Genomic DNA, 19326 nt, shown 5'->3' with positions numbered 1-19326 from the left:
AGCTACATTGAAATAACATGAATATCTCAAACGCACGGTGTGTGCCTCCATGACACAAACTGAAACTGATCGTGACCGATACTTTTTCTCTTCTATATGGAAATCATCAATAGAAATTTCGCAACTTGCGCAGCAAGATGTTTTCAATATAACCAAAAGCCTGGATATATAAAAAGACTCACACATTTCAAAAAATTCTTGTTGATTTACATCTTATCAGATGCACACAAATGGAGCGAATATTTTGCACATATTTATATTCAAGAACATGAAAAATTGTGTGATTTTTAAATTACACGCACACCAAAAAAATTGAATTTTACAGTTGGCTTTTAATCCCTCATACCCAAATCGCAAATGATGGATAATCTCATTTGTAATGACTTAATGTTGGATGGGCCATTTACCAGCCAAGCAGATGTATGCTTCTGTGGCTCGGTCGATTACCAGACGTACTTGCGATCCAATGATTTTCGGTTCAAGTCGCGACGGTTGCTCTCAGTATTCTTTTTGTCGTGAATACGACTTACTTTACTATGGGGTGCCTTTTCAAAATTTACCCTCTGAGCGAGTGATAAGTTTTTGATCGTGAATATCTATTGTTGTATCTAATGAATCAAAATAATTCTTGCGTCATGCCATCGGAAATATGATCACAATTTCATGATAAAATTTTCAGTTGTGTGACATAATCTCAAATAGTTCAAAATTAAACTTTTCTGAGATGTTTGGTATAAACGAGTATCAAAGAGGATCATAAGGCGCGTTTGCCTTCCTCGTATTTTGAAAGCTAATTGCTCAGTGATCTGTGAAGGGATTTATATAATCTAACTACCAATAGAATCGAAACTTTTCAATTTAAACGTGTATAGCAAAAGCATTGAAGTATTTCAATAGTACACTATTGAAAAACCTGTCTCATTTGACCCATGTCAACACCAGCCAATCAGAACGCATTCTAAGGAAGAGAACAAAATATCTGCTGCTGTACAACAAATCGTTCGAGAAAAATGTTCCGAAAAGTGATGAATATCGCAGTGAGTTCCAATTCGCAATTTGGTCCTTCTGAATGCAAGAAACGAATCCCTACAGCATATTGATAGTTGATTTCAATAAATTATGCAAATCCGAAATGAAATAATCAACATTAAAATTCTGTATGCGGCTATTTTTAGAGCCGTTAGGACCGCCCATTAGTGAAAAAGCTACAAACGAAATCACATAAAAGGAAATCTCTTAACAAAAATTGAATCAGTTTGGATTCTACCGCCACTGCGAGAAGATGTGTTATGTGTCGTCTGCACAGCTAGTTTCGCTTTCGACAAGAGCGATTACATCACAGCTTCCAGTCATTAGCATTGGTGAAAAAACAACGGTGGAGAGCATTACACAAAATCAGCCGTTCTAATGGCTTTAAAAGTTTTCTAAAGAACTATTAGGATTTGTTGTTTGCAAATCGAAGGTAATTATCCTCATTTTAGTGCAAATCAAGAACAGTTTGGTTAGATTTGTGCACTTTTCGCTGTGTGAAATTCACAGTAATCGAGATCAAGTGAAGCTTTCTTTGTTTTTGCGGAAAATGTGAAAAAGGGGAATGCTTGCATAATTCATACAATTGATTTTCGGAAGTGTTAAGGAACATGTCAGTTGTTTTCGTATTCACGACATCCAGTTATGTCTCTGACATTACCCACCCGCCTTTTTTATTTCAATGAATTTCATGTATGGAGTTTTAGATACAATATTAAATGTTCTTCCATGTAAATTTGCGTGAGCTGCGACGCCTCATTTATGTGCAGCTGGATGTGTAATAAGATGTAAAATCACAGGTTTTTTTTAAGTGTGTGGCTTTAAAACGAATGGAATAAAAATCAAAAGATCGACAGCAACAACGCGACTTGAATCGAAAAACATTAAATCACAAAGCATACCAGATAGTCGATTGAGCCACAGAAGCACATATCTGCTTGGCTGGTAAATCGTACATATAAATTCATACAGTCTCACATGCTAGGCGAGTGCAAATTACTCACGGAACCAGTAAATTTCTGTACGAATGGAATATTGCGTCATTTGAGAAGTTAAGTAGTTATGAACTGTATCGTTTGTAGAATCATGTCACCTATAAAATTCATAATTTCTTTCTGTGCAGTTTTGAAGAAGTAGATTTTGAACTCTTTTTCAAAATCACACAATCGGAACTATTATTTGAAAGAATAATAAATACAGAAAGTGGATATTTCAATACCTGAGTACTTAGAAACATTAACATTCAGATTATGATAACACTTATGTCTGTTGCAAATGAATCTTCATGGTTGATTTGTGAGGCAATTATAGAGCTTCAGGAAACTTACCAAAGGGTTAAAAATGAGTTGTTGAAGAAAATACGGCGCCCCGCTCGCAACAAATAAGTCTGATACTAGAACTATATAATCCTGATTATATGCTTTGTACGGTGCATTAGAGATAATTTCGATGTTGGCTTGCCTGATACTGTTGCTTCTGGCTACCGGCAGAGAGCGTGATGAGTTTGTAGTGGATTGTGGTGAGGTGGTGGTGGGTATACCATTGATGGCAGAATACGTAGTGGCCGTGTGGTTGAGGAATGTAGTGCAACCCCTGTCAGTTCTAGCAGCAGGAATAGATATTGGTGACACTGACAAGATTGGACCGATATTATCAGCAGCAGGTGGTGGCAGAACGGTAGAGGCTTGAGTCATCACTGTAGAACTGGTGTTGTTAGCGATAGTGAAGAATGCTAGTATTTTGTGCATGTGTAGAAGTTGGGTTGGCGGTGGAAGAAATCAGCATGGATTCACTTGTTACGGATTTTGGGCAGGATATATGCAATCTGGTGTTATTTTGTAGTGCTGATGCGTTGGTAATCGCGTTAGAGATGACTGGCAATGGCAAAAAAATAGTGCTGGTGGTGCAGGAGGAAGAGGGTGCTGGTGACTGTTCTACGGCAAGCGGTGGTGGAGGTTGGGCGATATCGATGGAGGCAGAGGCTGTTGGTGATAACGTTGTGATGATGTTAGCTGCACATCCAGCAGCATTAGAATTCGGATTTGTCGGATTGCTGATATTATTCGTATGTGAAACAATCGCAGCTTTAGAATTTGAAAGACTTGGGTTATGTATCGAAACATTAACTCTCGGAATTTTATATGGTTGAGAAATAGATTGTCTGCTGACACTGCTGGTACGAGGCCATTTATTGTTGTCCTCGAGAATTGATTCGAAGAGATTGGTTAGGTCGAGATGAAGGTCGTGAAGTAAACCGGTGAGTGCAGCTGGGTCTGCACAATCATCAGCATACATACAACAAAAAACTTGCTTAGAACTCATTAGGTCGCCAACTAACTTCAGAGTTGAAGTGGTGCGTTATAAGATCAAGTGCAGAATTTCATCTATTGAGTTGTGAAGACTGGACGACTGTCACGAATCGATTTTACGAGTGAGTTGTTCAAATTGGCGAACTTAACATGGACATTTTTCGAGTAGAAACGGCAAACTACTTTGTTGCTACGCGAACTGGAGGAACCAGAACAAACTTCGGCGTCGCATTTGTTTTTCGTCATTGTGATGAAAGCAGGTAAACGTCGGAATGTGAGTGTTCGTGAGTACTACCGACTTCGATGTGCGCGGCTGAAAAGATGGCTGCTTAAGTTTGCAAACGGTTTACTTTTTTAGAGAATAAGTCCCCTGCGTGGTTTTGGGACAAATATAGACTATACCATTCGTATTAAAACCACTTTAGCTCACTTTCACAATAGATGATTTTAGAGTATATGACAATTTGCAATATTAAATTTCGATTATTCGAGGAGCGAAAGATAAGGATGTAGATCAACTTGGTAAACACCGAAAAAAAAACTTCTGGGTGGTGGATGTAAATTAGTCTACGCAGATGATTTAAAACTGTAAATTGTTGTTCGTAGTATAAATGATTGCCGGCGACTACAATGTCTGCTTATATTGTTCACCGATTAGTGCAGGAAAAACAAACTCATTATAAGTGTAACCAAGTTCCAAGTTATCGCATTTCATCGGTTTTCATCTCTAGTCATATTTGACTATAACATTGATGGTACAACTATCTCTAGAGTGGATCAATTGTGTGATCTTCGTGTACAGCTGGATGCTAAACTGACGTTCGATGTTCATCGGTCACAAATCGTTTTGATAGCTACACGTCAATTGGGTTTCATCCCTAAGATTGGAAGGAACTTCAAAGACCTGCATTGCCTTAATGCTTTGTATAGCTCGCTCGTCTGCCCAATTCTCGAAAACACGTAGGTAATCTGGAGTCTGCATCAAGTATCTTGGAACCTTAGAAATGAAGAAACGATTTGTTCGTATGGCGTTACGAAATTTACCGTGGAGAAAATCAATAAACTTGCCACCATATTCAGATAGATGACTCGATGCTCCTGAACTGCTTTATGACCTTAATTTTCGAATACCGAATAGATCACTGCATAACATAAACCTGCTTCAGCACAGATTCCATAGGACTGTATTCGGATACAACGAGCCAATTACTGCATTCATAAAAACATTCACTACAGTAGAAGGGTTGTTTGAGTTTGAAGAGCCTTCCCGCCGCTTTGTTGAAAAACATCAAGCGATCTGCAATAATCTGACTATAGATAATTTATTATAATTTAATTTGTCATAAGTTGTTCGTACTACCTTTTAAGTTGTTGTGTAGTTATCATGTAATTGTTTTTTAAAGATGTTGGTTTTTATGTCTATCTGAGAATCACATAAATTTGTTTCAACTCATTTCCCATTTCCCATTTTGTTAGTCCATTTAGACATTAGTCCGATGAACTTTGTTTAATAAATGGGTAAGTAAATACATAAATAAATAAATAAATAAATAAATGAACAAATAAATGATTAAATAAATATATGAATAAAAAATATATGTGTAAATAAATAAATAAATAAATAAACAAATAAATGGTTAAATAATGGTGGTTCTAAAAATAACCTCTTATGATGGCGTTGGGTTTGTTGAGTTCCAATAGATGCCGCTGACCTCCGTCATATATTTTTAGACTGACCTGTTGTCCATGAGTGCGATACTGATATCTTTGGCGTAGGTATAGCGATCACAACCGATTATAATCTTCCAATGAATTCTCCTAACCAGAGATAATTTTTTTGAAGAAACAGATAATTTTCATTGTCTGTTTCTACAAAAAAATGATCTCTGGTTAGGAGAATATCGCAAAAAGGAAAAATAAATATTGACTACTAAACTTAGTCGTTAAAAAAAGAAAAAAAGTAAAAATTAACATGATGGCTTTCCATCTAGGTAGCGATGAATGGAGCGCTACTGAACGCCGCTTACAACCTAGGCTAAACAGCCAACACGCTGTGACTCTGGGCACATAAGCAATAGTTCGCACAAACCTTCCATTCCGATATTCAACTAGCCGTATAGAGATAAAGAAAAAACATCCATGCAGTGAAGAACTCATTGTGTGTGAGAATGCCGTCGCAAGTAGAAAGTGACAACTTCTGGTAACTTTTCTTTTGCCGGTTCGGATAGTAAATGGTAAAAGACCTTTATCACTACTTTCCGACATACCAGAGACTTGGGTGATTCGCATTGTTCAGATGCCTAAGCCCGACTCCTCTGGTAGAAGGTAAAAGTTAAGTTACTAGAAGATTTCTGCTTGCTTAAATGACCCTCTGTCACGCCTCACTTTTCCGTTCTATATTTTCACATCCTTGCTCTCTCTTGAGTACTATCATTCTATAATTATCATTGTCTGTTTCTACAAAAAAAATGATTTCTGGTTAGGAGAATATCGCAAAAAGAAAACAGAAATATTGACTACTAAACTTAATCGTTAAAAAAGAAAAAGAGTAATAATAATAATAACAATAATCATCATCATCATCATCATCATAATTATTATTATTATTATTATTATTATTATTATTATTAGTATTATTATTATTATTATTATTATTATTATTATTATTATTATTATTATTATTATTATTATTATTATTATTATTATTGTTATTATTATTATTATTATTATTATTATTATTATTATTATTATTATTATTATTATTATTATTATTATTATTATTATTTTTATTATTGTTATTATTAGCACTTTTATTATGAAACTAATACTAATAATAATGCACAAATAGCCAAATTTCATAAAGAATTTTGAAATAATATAATCAATTGGATTCAAGCTAAAAAGATGGAAAATTAGTCGAATATATCAAGAACTCTAAGTCCGCTATTCGTAATAATATCACTTGCACTTCATGCTCAGAAAGTTATGCAAAAGGGTGAAATTTTCGTCTGATATATCGATCCAGCTGTATTGCAGCAGATAGGTTCTAGTACTCAGAACGCATTTTGATTGACGAGTGCTGACATGGCTCGAACCAGACAGGCTTTTCAATAGTGTACAATTGAAACACTTCAATGTTGTTGCAATATACGTTCAAGTGGAAAAATTTCGAATCTATTGGTAGTTAGATTATATAAGTCCTTCTACAGATCACTGAGCTATGGGCTTTCAAAAACGCAGCAGGATACGTTAGATACAACAAGAACACAATCAAAAACGTATTATTCTCTCAGAGGGTAGATTTGGAAAAGCGCCCCATAGTAAAGTAAATAATATTCACGACAACCCAATTTACACCTATAGGGCGATGAGTGAACATCTAACGAACATTCATTCAAAACGACGATGCAAAACTGTTACGCGTCGGTACGTGCGGCTTTGCTCCGTTCTCAGCGTATTTTGTTACATTTCGTATAGCGTGCAGGGTTGCCACATTCAAATATATATGTTTCATGTGAAAATAATGCAAATTTGTATATCTTTTAGTCAATTTTACCTACTTGTTAGTGTTATTACAAATATATGATAACGATGTTTTTCTATAAAAGTACACTTATTGCCTTTCTCATATAGAAAGTTGTGGCGGAATTGTAAAAGCCACCACGCTTTCTACATTCTAATCTTCAAAAACCATATCTCATTGCAACACAATGTCTATACATTGTAAATCTTTCTAGAAGCTACTTTGTACGGAACCCAGCTATACAGTGTAGCACATTCGATCTTGTGATTTGGTGCATAAGCGCTTTAAGAATCATATCTTTAAATTTTATGAGCGGGACCGTACTTCAAATACTTGAAATATCTAAACTGCTCACAGCGAAGTAAGGCAATGAAAAGAAATATTTTAACTTGCGCGCTGCCAGTTGCAAACACTTAGCCTGAGCAGCGAGAGGGGTATGTCATTTAACGGCACGAAATGTCATCTATAAGATTAATGAGGCGGTTTTTTTTTCTTATTGAATCGTAAACTGCACTTATATTTACTACTTTCTTTGAATTTTTCACTATATTGCAACACATTCCCTGAAGCACTCAAATTCTGTGTCTGACCTATCATCTATCAACACCATATATATCCCACCGGTTGAGCGATCTTACGACGTTCGAGCAAGGTTCTAGTTAGAGATATACTGCGGTACAAGCGACCTCTAAGCCTAGATGGAATATATATAATTTGCAGCGCCTGCATAACAAATGCTACACGCTATAGAATTTGGGGTGGAGTCCTTCGTTCAGTTAGTACCGTCCTGCGTTACAAACCGATACTAAGTCTGGTCGTGTGGTTAGTCTGATTCCTCGCCTGCGTTACAAACAAGGAAGTAGATTGAACTAGGGATACAAAGTGGAACAACAACGACGAGCTCCGGTGTTTCGGAACCAACAGTTGCACTAAGAAGACGCCTCGATAAATTCAAAAACGGCCTTTTTGTCGTGAATACGACTTACTTTACTATGGGGTGCCTTTTCAAAATTAGCCATATGGAAGAATGGGCAGAACTTAATCGAGAATATCTCGATTTGTATTCATGGCAGCAACACAATTCTTTCACTATTTCATCAAAAATATGATCAGGAATTATGGATAATATTTTGAACAGTGTGAGATAACCACAAACAACTAAAAAATAAGGTTTTCTCAAAATTTGAAAACAATGCGGAAAACTCTTTACTTTTGCTTGGCTTTTTCGAGCAAGGACGACGATTTTGAGATAGTCAGGCACATAACTTCATCTGACTGCGTATAAAAGGGGAACCGTGGTCGAAAATCGATCATTTCTTCTTGTGCGTTGTATGAAAGCAGACGTCGTGGGAATGATTTAATCAACCACCAGCTTCGGAGAGTGCACCTTCTGCGTGGTTAAAAACCTCAAACGCTCAGGTCGCAACTCTCATATGGAATTCAGTCGTCAGGTGGAGCAGTTGGCAATGAAAGCAGACCATTTGCTTGGTATAAAGCCTCAAACGCTTATGTCGTGCTTTCATTTGGACTTCAATGGTCGGGTGAAGCAGTCGTCAATGCTTTCATTTGGACTTCAATCGTCAGGTGGAGCAGTTGGTAATGCTTTTTTTAGGACTTCGGTCGTCAGTTAGCAATGAAAGCAGACCTCTCGCGTGGTATAAAGCTTCAAACGCTCAGGTCGTACTTTCATTTGGACTTCAATCGTCGGGTGCTGCAGCCGTCAATAATGAGAGCAGACCTTTTGCGTGGTATTGTCAGCCCTTCTAATGGCTCTAAATGTTACTTAAAGAACTATAATGATTGTTTTTTTGTAAATCTAAAATTAAAATTAGCAGTGTAGTGCAAATCCAAGATAATCTGATGGTTTTGCAATTTTCACAGTGTTTAACTCGCAGCAGTGTTTAAAATAGTTTATATCCAATCAATGTTTAATATCTTAGAGAATTATACAATTTGGCCCTTCTGGGATTCCAGAAATTAATCCCGTACAGCATTTTAATAGTTTCTTTTACTGAAATCGATCAACTAATTGATATTCGGAAGTATAAAGAAAGAGTGTCAGCTTTATTCGTATTCACGACATCCAGTTATGTCTCTGACATTACACACCAGTACTTTTTATACTCAAAAATTGTATATATGCCAGCTTTACATATATCTGGAATTCACTGCTAACTCTTAAATGCGAAATGTTCTTTTCTGTCGTTTTACGCAACGGTGTTCTAACTCACCCATACTGGGCATTCTTGGCTTAACTAACTACCACATATAATAAATATACATGTTTTCATTGCTATGGAAACATGCGATTGCCTGTGTACATAATGAATTAACTTATCCGAACATGCTTTAATCGCTCAGTGGTACAGTTTTTTTCCTGACTGATGCAATATGTTGAAATAGCCAGCCGTGAGCACCGTAGAAACTTTACTAATATACTATCTGTACCAGCTAAGGTACAGCGAATTATGGTTTGGGAAGATCTCTATGATATGATTTCGCGGCCTGATCTTGATCTATTATGAAATTAGGGCTGTTGCACAGTGTTGACTTTCCGTCGCGCGCAGGAGAAACAAATAATTACTATCACACTTGGTAGATTTTACAAAACCGAAATATTATGAAATAAAATGACATTCTGAACCTAACCGGCAACAACGACTGTATTCATTTTCTTCCGTCGTATGTCATTCACATGGCATACCGTGACAGTGGTCACTGCGTGTGAAAAGTCTAAGTCCCAGTTAAGAAGGGAAATAATAGAATGATAGGTTCCTTTGGATCCAAATTTTGACTAGTGAGATGTACAGTTCAAAGAAAAAAAAAATTACAATGTGTATATAGCCTACATCAACATGGGATGGTTTTCATGGGAGAAGTCGACAGCGACGAATATCCTATACGTAAGAAATGAGGCTCAAACCTGGTTCGGAATCCCGGTTGCAGTATTTGTAGCAGCCTATAATCTCGTAAGAGCTGTCTATAAAGTCAACCGTTTATACACAGAGCGGACACAAAGGCGTGTTGTAGCGACAGCGTAAGATCAGTGAAAAAAATAATCTATTTAATTTTAAATATTTGAAAAATATCTGAATCTATTTTAAATAAAAAGAACATTTTTTGACGAGATCCAAAATTTATATATATTCAAAAAAATATATACGATTACTACACATTCAAAAAATTGAAGCTAGAGAAGATTTTTTTAAAGATATTGAGGAAGCTGCCGAATATTTTAACGAAATTAGTCGACAAGCTGAAAATTTTTGAAATCTAACGAAAGTAAGCAAGCCTTTGTCGAGGCAGAAAATCAATCTAAACTAAAATTATGCAAACAAAAGTCAGACATAATTTCATTTACAAACGAAAACAAAACTCTCGCTACGCAGCTAGAAGCTGCATATGTAGCTAAAAAGGAGCGGATGTTTAATGTCAGAGACATAACTGGATTTCGTGTATACGAATAAAACTTACACTCTTACACTCACTGAGTTCGAATCTATTCTGAGTCGGTGCTAGCATTTTATATAGCAAATCAGCAGAAAGTACGACTACAAACTACAAGTGGTTGATAACTTGGCCATATACAGTATAGTAAAGGAAAATTTTGCATAATTCTTTTCGTTTTAAATAGCAACATACAGAACTTTGATGTCGCAAATCAACAACTTATCGTTTTAAATAGCAACATACAGAACTTTGATGTCGATTATTTCACTTCGAATTTTAGTATTTCAGTAAAAAGTAACTGTCACAATGCTGTACGAGATCAATTTCTTGCATTCAAAATGTGTGATTCTAAGATATCAAACACTGTTTGAATATAAACGATAATAAATACTGTTGCAAATTTTGCACTGAAAAAATTCCACAAAGAAAATCAAATTATTCTCCACTTGCACTACACTGATGATTCTAATTTCCGATATGTAAAGAAGTAGTCTTAATAGTTCTCTAGATAACATTTGGAGCCATAAGAGAGGGTAATTTTACATAATGTTCCCCATTGTCCATTTTTCATTATATTTTGCTGCACCAGCAGCAAGATGATACGATCGATCTTTTATGAAGGGAAAGTGCTTCTGTGACCTGAGCATTTGAGGCTTTAATGAAAGTATGACTTGAGCGTTTTAGGCTTTATATCACGCAGAATGTCCGCTTTTATTGCCGACTGCCTCTCCTGACGACCGAAGTCCAGAAGAGAACGACCCGAGCGTTTGGGGTTTTGTACAACTCAAAAAGTCTGCTTTCATTACTAGCGGCGACTGCTATTCTCGACGATTGAAGTCCAAATGAAAACACGACCTGAGCGTTTGAGGTTTTATACCACGCACAAGGGCTGCTTTCATTGCCGACTGCTCCTCCTGACGACCGAAGTCCAAGTAAGAGGACGACCTGAACGTTTCACGCTTTATACTTGGTTTGTTTTTACTCATGTTGGTGAGAGAGCCTCACCTCGACATCCAATTTTGCCTGTAGCAGTATAAGAAATGAACGATTTTTTGCATGAATATTTGTTTATTATTCTTATTTTTGTGTATTATTTCAACGTATTACAGTACAAGTGTTTTGACCCTTTGGCCTTTCATCTTTGGTGTTCATACGATTAATAATATGTGTTTTAGTTACTCTTGTTTTACATACTAATGTTTAATCATAATATTTATTTCAATTATTAATAAAATAAAATATCTACCTACTTATAACTATCCCTTACCTATACCGTACAAGTTTTGAATTATTTGTATTACAGAGATTGAGCATCTCTCTTCAAATTTCGTGCAGGATTGTTCGAACTTTTGTTCTACTATACCCAGGGAGGTCTTCTCATGTACTTCACTAGTCCTTGTCCAAGGGGGTAGATTTAGAATCATCTTTAAGATCTTGCTTCGAATGCGCTGAAGCGTAAGTTTGTGCGTTCGTGCACAGCCATGCCAAACAGGAACTGCGTATTCAATTGCGGGGTAGATGATTTGTTTATAGACAACCATCTGATTCTTCAGGCACAGTTTAGATGTTCTACAGATCAGCGGATACAGAGACCTAATGAGTATGCTGCAATTTTAAATGATTTTGTCAACATGTGACCTGAATATCAGATGTCTGTCATTGGTGAGTCCTAGATAGATAACTTCGTCGGACCATTGGATGACCTCTTCACCAAATGGTATTCGGCATTCGTCTGATGGAACAAGTTTTGGAGATCTTGAATGTGGAAACAATATGAGCTGAGTTTTTATTGCATTGATCACAATTTTCCAACTTGTAAAATATTCAGTTAGAGCGTTCAGACCTGTCTATAGTTTATTCTTCAGAGCATTAATGACACGACCTTTGTGAAGAATGGCAGTATAATTAGCAAGTTGTGACAGAAAACCACTACCCGGAGGAGGTGGGATGTCTGATGTAAAATGTTGTATAGGATGGGACCTAGGATACTTACTTGGGGTAAACAGCAGGAAAAGTAAATCTTTCTGAAAGTGCATTATTTAGAGAATCCTGGAATGCTCTATCTACAATATAACTGTTTATAATCTTTTTAACTTATTAACAGGGTTTTGAGTGTTTAGTAGAATATTTATGATCAAATAAAAAAAAAATTCACCATTAAATTCTACTATACCTATAGTATACACGTCACTATACAAATTCAGTATGTATCTCACAACACTTTTAAAACATGTATAATAAACGTCACATCACAGATACGTATTTCGAATACAACTTGTATTCATCATCAGTGTATCAGGTACCTGATACTATACACATTCAGTATGTATCTCACAACACTGTTATAAGAGGACTTCTTATCTAGGATGCCAGTTCGTTGATACTGCCTCCGGTAGATATTTGGATGTCGGAAGAGTTTCTTGGTGACACTGTCAATTTGAAGAGAGGAACTCGGCATATGTTGTACGGAAACCGTCCTATCACGAGCGACTGTGATTGAATGCTGGAAGGATGATAGGGTCGCATCGATTTCCATCGGGGAATCTAGCGGCAAATCGATATTATCTTCGGCGATTTGTTGAAATTGGACGCAGTCGGCGCGATAATAGTTTCTCCGAGGTTGATTAGGCACTGTTTCTGGTGAAGATCCCAACGTCAATATTACTGGAAAGTGGTCGGAATAGAGCTCGTTGAAGACAACCGGAGTGCTGTCTGTTTGCGAGAATTGCTGGATCTCAGGACTGTGACGGAATCGAGCATGCAGAATCGCTCCGGTGATGATATTTTAGCTTCCTAAACGTAATCCACTCTTTGTCATTCACGATAGAGAAATGGAACGTGTACTCTTCAAAGTACTTTATTTAACTGATTGTCTTGCCTATCAATGTGAGATGGGTATGATACAAACAATAGAAATCTCCTCTTCTTTGTTGTAGGCAAAAGAGAGTGACCAATTTGATCAAAATGCAATTATAGTAAGGTAAAGCAGAGATGGTATTTCACCAGAGTGAAACACGCTAGAGTCAGATTTTTGCCACACCGAGGATGCAAAAAACGAAGCACCGCACAAAGAGGAAAGCGCACTTCTTCTCAGTGTCGAATAGACAGCATTTGAGTGTGTGCTTGTGGTTAAAGCAGCTGGCGCGAGTGAAACACATTCTCTACGCATGAATCGCTCACACGCGCTCTCGTCTAAATACACCCAAGTGACCACTGGCGCGTGATGGTGAGCGAACACTTCTGTGAACTTCAATTAATAGAGAGTAGATCTGGCCTTGCCATGAAAAATTTGCAAGGAAAACCGAAAATTTTACGATAAATTGTTTTATTTTGCTGATTTTTCGTGTCCACGCTTCATCTACGAAAACCATACAGCAGAGTGCTCACCGGCGTGTGCACCTCTGTGAAACTATCTGCATCCACCTCAGAGAATTTATTAGCTAATGCTCTAGCACTTTGGTGCGATTCAGTGGAAGAGGTAAAAGGAAATAAACAAACGCACTCATGATGCGTACACACTTTACACAACAGTGGTGTATAAATGTGAAAGAGAAGAGCTCTCGTTGAAGTTGTCAGTGCGGGGGGTGAAATTTTGCTTGCTCTTCGTCACACAGAGGAGATAGACATCTCTGAGGTAAAGTATCAAAATATGATGTAACAATGTCTATGGCGATGTTACTGATGAATATATCCAAAATGGAATGAACTCCCGATCCTACAAGTCGCGTTGGTTGATCCCCACAACTTTGTTTCCCCCACTTTGTAATCTCAATTCCGATGGCTTCTATAAGTTGCAATTTAAAGGCAGGCGGAAGCCTGTGCTGAATGGATCGTTTAATGGCAAAGGCATCTCCCCCTCTTCCTCTGGTAATTGTCCTGTCAAGTCTGTGAATTCTGTAATTGGAAATAAAAATAGAAATTTCAGGTTTAAGATGTGTTTCAGTTAAGTTAAGTTTTTCTCTTGAAGAAAGTCGGACAATTCAGCAGTTTTGCTCCTAAGTGAGCAAGCATTCCAATTTACTACAACCAACTCATTATATTGCATATTCGATGATGAATTTGCCTAAGGCGTTAATTCGATCTATTCATAGGTATGTTGGCGGTAATATAGTTTGTGAAGTATTACGCTTTTGTCTGCTTCAGGTAACATTCCACTGCTTTGTAACGGTTCAAAGTCGGATCAGTTATTTGTAGCCTTCAGTACATAAACGGATTGTTGCCTGTAGTCCTTTGCTGATCAGCGTGTTGAAATCCGAATGTAGAGTCGGCGGGAAGCCCTACAAGTAAAAAGCCGACATTTTTTCCTTCTTCTGCAGTTCCTCTTCGACATCAACTGGCAGATCAGCGTATTGGTTGTTTCTCAGCAAACGATCGTTTACCTGTACATCACTTGGCTTCAGACGCTTAGCATCCTTTGGATCCTTCTCGGATCTACGGCGCGTTTTACTCATAGCGCGAGTAGGTAAGCAGCTGCGAATAAAAGATAAAACAAAATCGAAATTAGTCTTAGGAGGTTATTTGTCTATCCACATCGTGTGTTAGATGATGCGAATAGATGCTGTGTCATAAAAGCACCAGTATATATAGCGCTTATTTTGAGAAATGATGCCGAATATATATGTGACATAAACGCTGAAGCATGTTTTTGTCGAATGTGTCAGATTAGTGTCAGAAAGCATCTTAACAAAACCCTGTTTTAATCCACCTAGTGGTGTAATTATGCCTTTCTCATATTACTCATTACATCAAAAATATCACAGTGGAATTCGCAAAAACTGTTCATTGAATAGAAATAGGAAAATTTGTCCGGACTTAATCTAATAAACTCTACAAATCTTGTTTACCAAGTAGTTCCGAAACTGGAAGTACTATCCACAACAAATTTAGGAATTCCATATGAAACTTTTCCTTTGAACCTATTAATTTGTGAACATCTATTTGGCCATCTTGAAGTAAAGTGAGTGAAACCCTTTTGCAGTTTTCAATCACCATTTCCAATTCATCCGAAACCGGATTCAGATGACCGGAATAGCCGAAATTGGTTTATTTGACAGCAACAAATATGGCCTAAAAATTAGAACAGTTTGGAACCTAGCTAAACCTATACTTACTATCTCATGCTCTATTCATATTCATATTATATGATTAAATCAATTAAACGAAATCTAACGAAGCGAGCCTGCGGTTCTGTTACTTCTGCATATGTAAGTCAAGCTAAACAACATGAATCATCAGAATAAAACATGTGGTAGGATTACTATTTTAATTATTATTATTGACATCACTACACCACCGGAACGGTATTACTGCACTACCGAATGTGAAAATTTCATATTTTGTCAAATAAATTTTGAATTCGTTGACATTCGTTTATTCTTTCGGTCGTACTGATCATAAAATAGCTATAATTTTTATCAACCGCAGCGCCGTCTTTTACCAATATTACGCACTAGTAGCAGGCATCCGTAGACATCGATTTCTTCATAACGTGTACGAAATAGAACAAAGCACGCATCGTTTGTTTTGTCGTGAATACGACTTACTTTACTATGGGGTGCCTTTTCAAAATTAGCCATATGGAAGAATGGGCAGAACTTAATCGTGAATATCTCGACTTGTATTAATGGTAGCAACATAATTCTTTCACCATTTCATCAAAAATATGATCAGGAATTTAGGACAATATTTTGAACAGTGTGCGATAACCACAAACAACTCAAAAATAATGTTTTCTTAAAATTTGAAAACAACGCGGAAAACTCTTTACTTTCGCTTGGGTTTTTCGCGCAAGGACGACGATTTTGAGGTAGTCAGGCACATATATTCAACTGAGTGCGTATAAAAGAGGGGCCCGTCGTCGAAAATCGATCATTTTGTTTCGTGCGTTCGGTGGAAGCAGACGTCGTGGGAGTGGAATCATAAATCAGCAGCGACGGAGAATGCGTGGTTAAAACCTCAAACGCTCAGGTCGCATCTCTCATTCGCTTGCTGGCCATCGAGGCGAGAGGACTGGCATCGCGGGAGTTAAACTTTCAACCAGCAGCGCCGGAGAATGCACCTTCTGCGTGGTTAAAACCTCAAACGCTCAGGTCGCATCTCTCATTTGCTTGCTAGCCATCGAGGCGAGAGGACTGGCATCGCGGGAGTTAAACTTTCAACCAGCAGCGCCGGAGAATGCACCTTCTGCGTGGTTAAAACCTCAAACGCTCAGGTCGCATCTCTCATTCGCTTGCTGGCCATCGAGGCGAGAGGACTGGCATCGCGGGAGTTAAACTTTCAACCAGCAGCTCCGGAGAATGCACCTTCTGCGTGGTTAGAACCTCAAACGCTCAGGTCGCATCTCTCATTCGCTTGCTGGCCATCAATGCGTGCTGGAACTGGATTCTGGAACTGTATTCCGGAACTGATTTGAGTTTCGAAATTGCAGTTCTAGAATTGAAACTGGATTCTGAGTCTGTTATTGGATCTTAATTTAGGTCTTGAATTCAGGGTCCAGTTCTCTATTCCAGACTTCTATTCGGTTTTTTTTTTAAAACCATCATAATACTCCTAAAGAATTATGCGGAATTTACTTTACTTTACCTCATACAACCCATTTTTTATTCATGGCGAAAAATCGTTCATGGCGAAACAAAGAGTATCGTCAAATTTTGGCACTCAAAGGGTAGTGATTCGCCCAGAATGACGGAACTGAGAACAGAGGTTAACCGACTATCCAGTCATAAACTATCCACAATCAGTGACGCACTGTTGGATTTTATCGCTATGACAAATCAAGGTTTAAGCTTAATCAGTTTCAATGTTCAAAGCTTAAATGCTCATGCTTCAGATATTTTCACTGACAATATACTAACCAAAGTAGATATTTTAGCATTTAGTGAAACTTTGTTGGACAATTGTTCTGCAGTGAGTATAACAGACTATAATTGCATCGCCGAATATAAACGTTCTAATTGTAGAGCTGGTGTTGTTGCCATTTACCTAAAGGACACTGCGTCTTTGATTGCTACTGTTCATAAACTCGACCAACTTAGTGAGCAATATGATGAAAATTTGTTGTTGGCTGACAATTTCGGCGACACATGTACAATCGATATTATGCTAAATGGTATAAAAACACTATTAGTTGTTCTATATATTTCGCCAGATACAACTTACAAAGAGAAGCAATTTTTCATCACACGTACTTTATTTTTATATTCTCGTAAAGTTACACCGATGATCGTTGTGGGGGTTTCAATATAGATGCCTCAAAACAAGAGAATATTAAATTTATTGATTTCTTGAACAAGTATATGAAGCTGGATATGGAATCTGATCCTTCACAAGCTACTACGCTTGGAGGCACATGTATCGATCTTGGTTTTGCTAGGAACATCAATGTAGAAAGCCGTAGATATATTTCATACTTTTCATATCACAGGCCTATTGTATCATTGTTCAATCCAGCAACTTGAAGTTTCCTTTACTGGAAGATCGTAATCGGTTGTGAACGCTATACCTACACAAACCATATCAGTATCACACCCACGGACAATAGCCTGAAGGTCAACGGTATCCATCGAAATTCGAAATCAACTCGTCACTCTCCATCACGAACGCTTTCATAAAAGGTTCTTTTCAAAGCCACCATTATTTTATTATAAAGAACTATACTGCTTATTTCATAATATTTAATTGCGTTTCAGAATGTTTAATGTAACTAATCTGTAATTTAGTCTAGGCGCATCGTTTACAATTCTAGTAATGAAAGAGGGGGAAGATGCACAATTCAAACAATCGATCAACTACCAATTCGAATTCGGTATAAGTAAAGCGTGTCATATTCGTATTCACGACATCCAGTTATGTCTCTGACATTACACACCCGTACTTTTGTGTTTTCTTCTTCTTTCGGTGTGGTATATATGGCCATTCTATATGGCGATCTGAAAACTTCTATATGGCGATCCGATACTCATCGTCCTGCAACTGCGGAACCGGGAGTCGGATCCGGATGAAATTTCACAGTAGCCTTAAAGATAATATGAGCTTTAATTCTACTTATCACGCTTTAGTTCCGGAACCGGAAGTCGGATCTGGATAAAATGTTCTAGAAATTTTTAGGAAACTATACGACCTTTTATTTGAAACTTAGTTTGTGAAAATCGGTTGAGCTGTTTCAGAGAAAATTGAGAGCACATTTTTCTCTAATTTTCACATATTACTCTGTAACTCCGGAATCGGAAGACAGATACGAATGAAATTGAATAGCAGGCTATGGGACAATAAGACCTTTTGTTTGAATCTTAGTTTGTGAGAATCGGTTCAGCCATCTCCGAGAAAAGTAAGTGCATATTTTTTTTCATTTTTTTGGTACATATCATCCTATATCTCCGGAACCGGAAGTCGGATCGGGATGAAATTCAATAGCAGACTATGGGACCATGATACCTTTTATTTGAATCTCAGTTTGTGAAAATCAGTTCAGCCATCTCCGAGAAAAGTGAGTACATATTTTTGTTACATACATACACACATACATACATGGACGGACACACACAGACATTTGCTCAGTTCGTCGAACTGAGTCGAATGGTATAGACATTCGGCCCTCCGGGCCTCGGTTAAAAAATCGGTTTTCACAGTGATTGCTTAGCTTTTCTATATGAGAAAGGCAAAAAGCAAACAATATTTTAATGAGGCTGTCTCCATGAAAGAGAAAGGCACTGTCACACCACTAGGTGGATTAGGAATAGTTATTTTTCATAAATACGTTTATTTCATAAGGAAATATACATTATTCAGCAAATGAATATTTATATGAAATTTTCTCTACCTTTCTTTTGTAGATGGACACATTCATTCAATCAGTGGAACAGGAGACGATTTTACTCAATCCGGATGTTTATACAGAATAATAGATTTAGAAGAATCCGATAAAGAAACTATCCATTTGTTGGTGTTTTTGCTAATGCAATTTATGTCGCGAGTTGATTTGGTAAGATATTTTAAAGTCTTGTTATTTAGTTATGT

The 19326-nt window shown here is 37.2% G+C and overlaps 1 protein-coding gene across 4 annotated transcripts in view; it reads left to right on the top strand.

The window, feature by feature from the left end:
* The window catches only part of LOC131438980 (protein unc-79 homolog), a 676107-nt gene that overhangs the window by 451199 nt on the left and 205582 nt on the right, over positions 1-19326 (top strand). For 3 of the 4 annotated variants that reach the window (XM_058609433.1, XM_058609434.1, XM_058609435.1), the window contains one exon: positions 19143-19291. The exons of the other annotated variant lie outside the window; for it this stretch is intronic. In XM_058609433.1, the coding sequence (XP_058465416.1) occupies positions 19143-19291 (149 nt within the window). The remainder of the gene's footprint in view (positions 1-19142; positions 19292-19326) is intronic. 4 annotated transcript variants of the gene reach the window in all.

Source organism: Malaya genurostris, chromosome 3 (genome assembly GCF_030247185.1).
Source record: "Malaya genurostris strain Urasoe2022 chromosome 3, Malgen_1.1, whole genome shotgun sequence".
NCBI classification, from domain to species: domain Eukaryota; kingdom Metazoa; phylum Arthropoda; class Insecta; order Diptera; family Culicidae; genus Malaya; species Malaya genurostris.
This window is presented reverse-complemented; position numbering and strand designations above follow the sequence as displayed.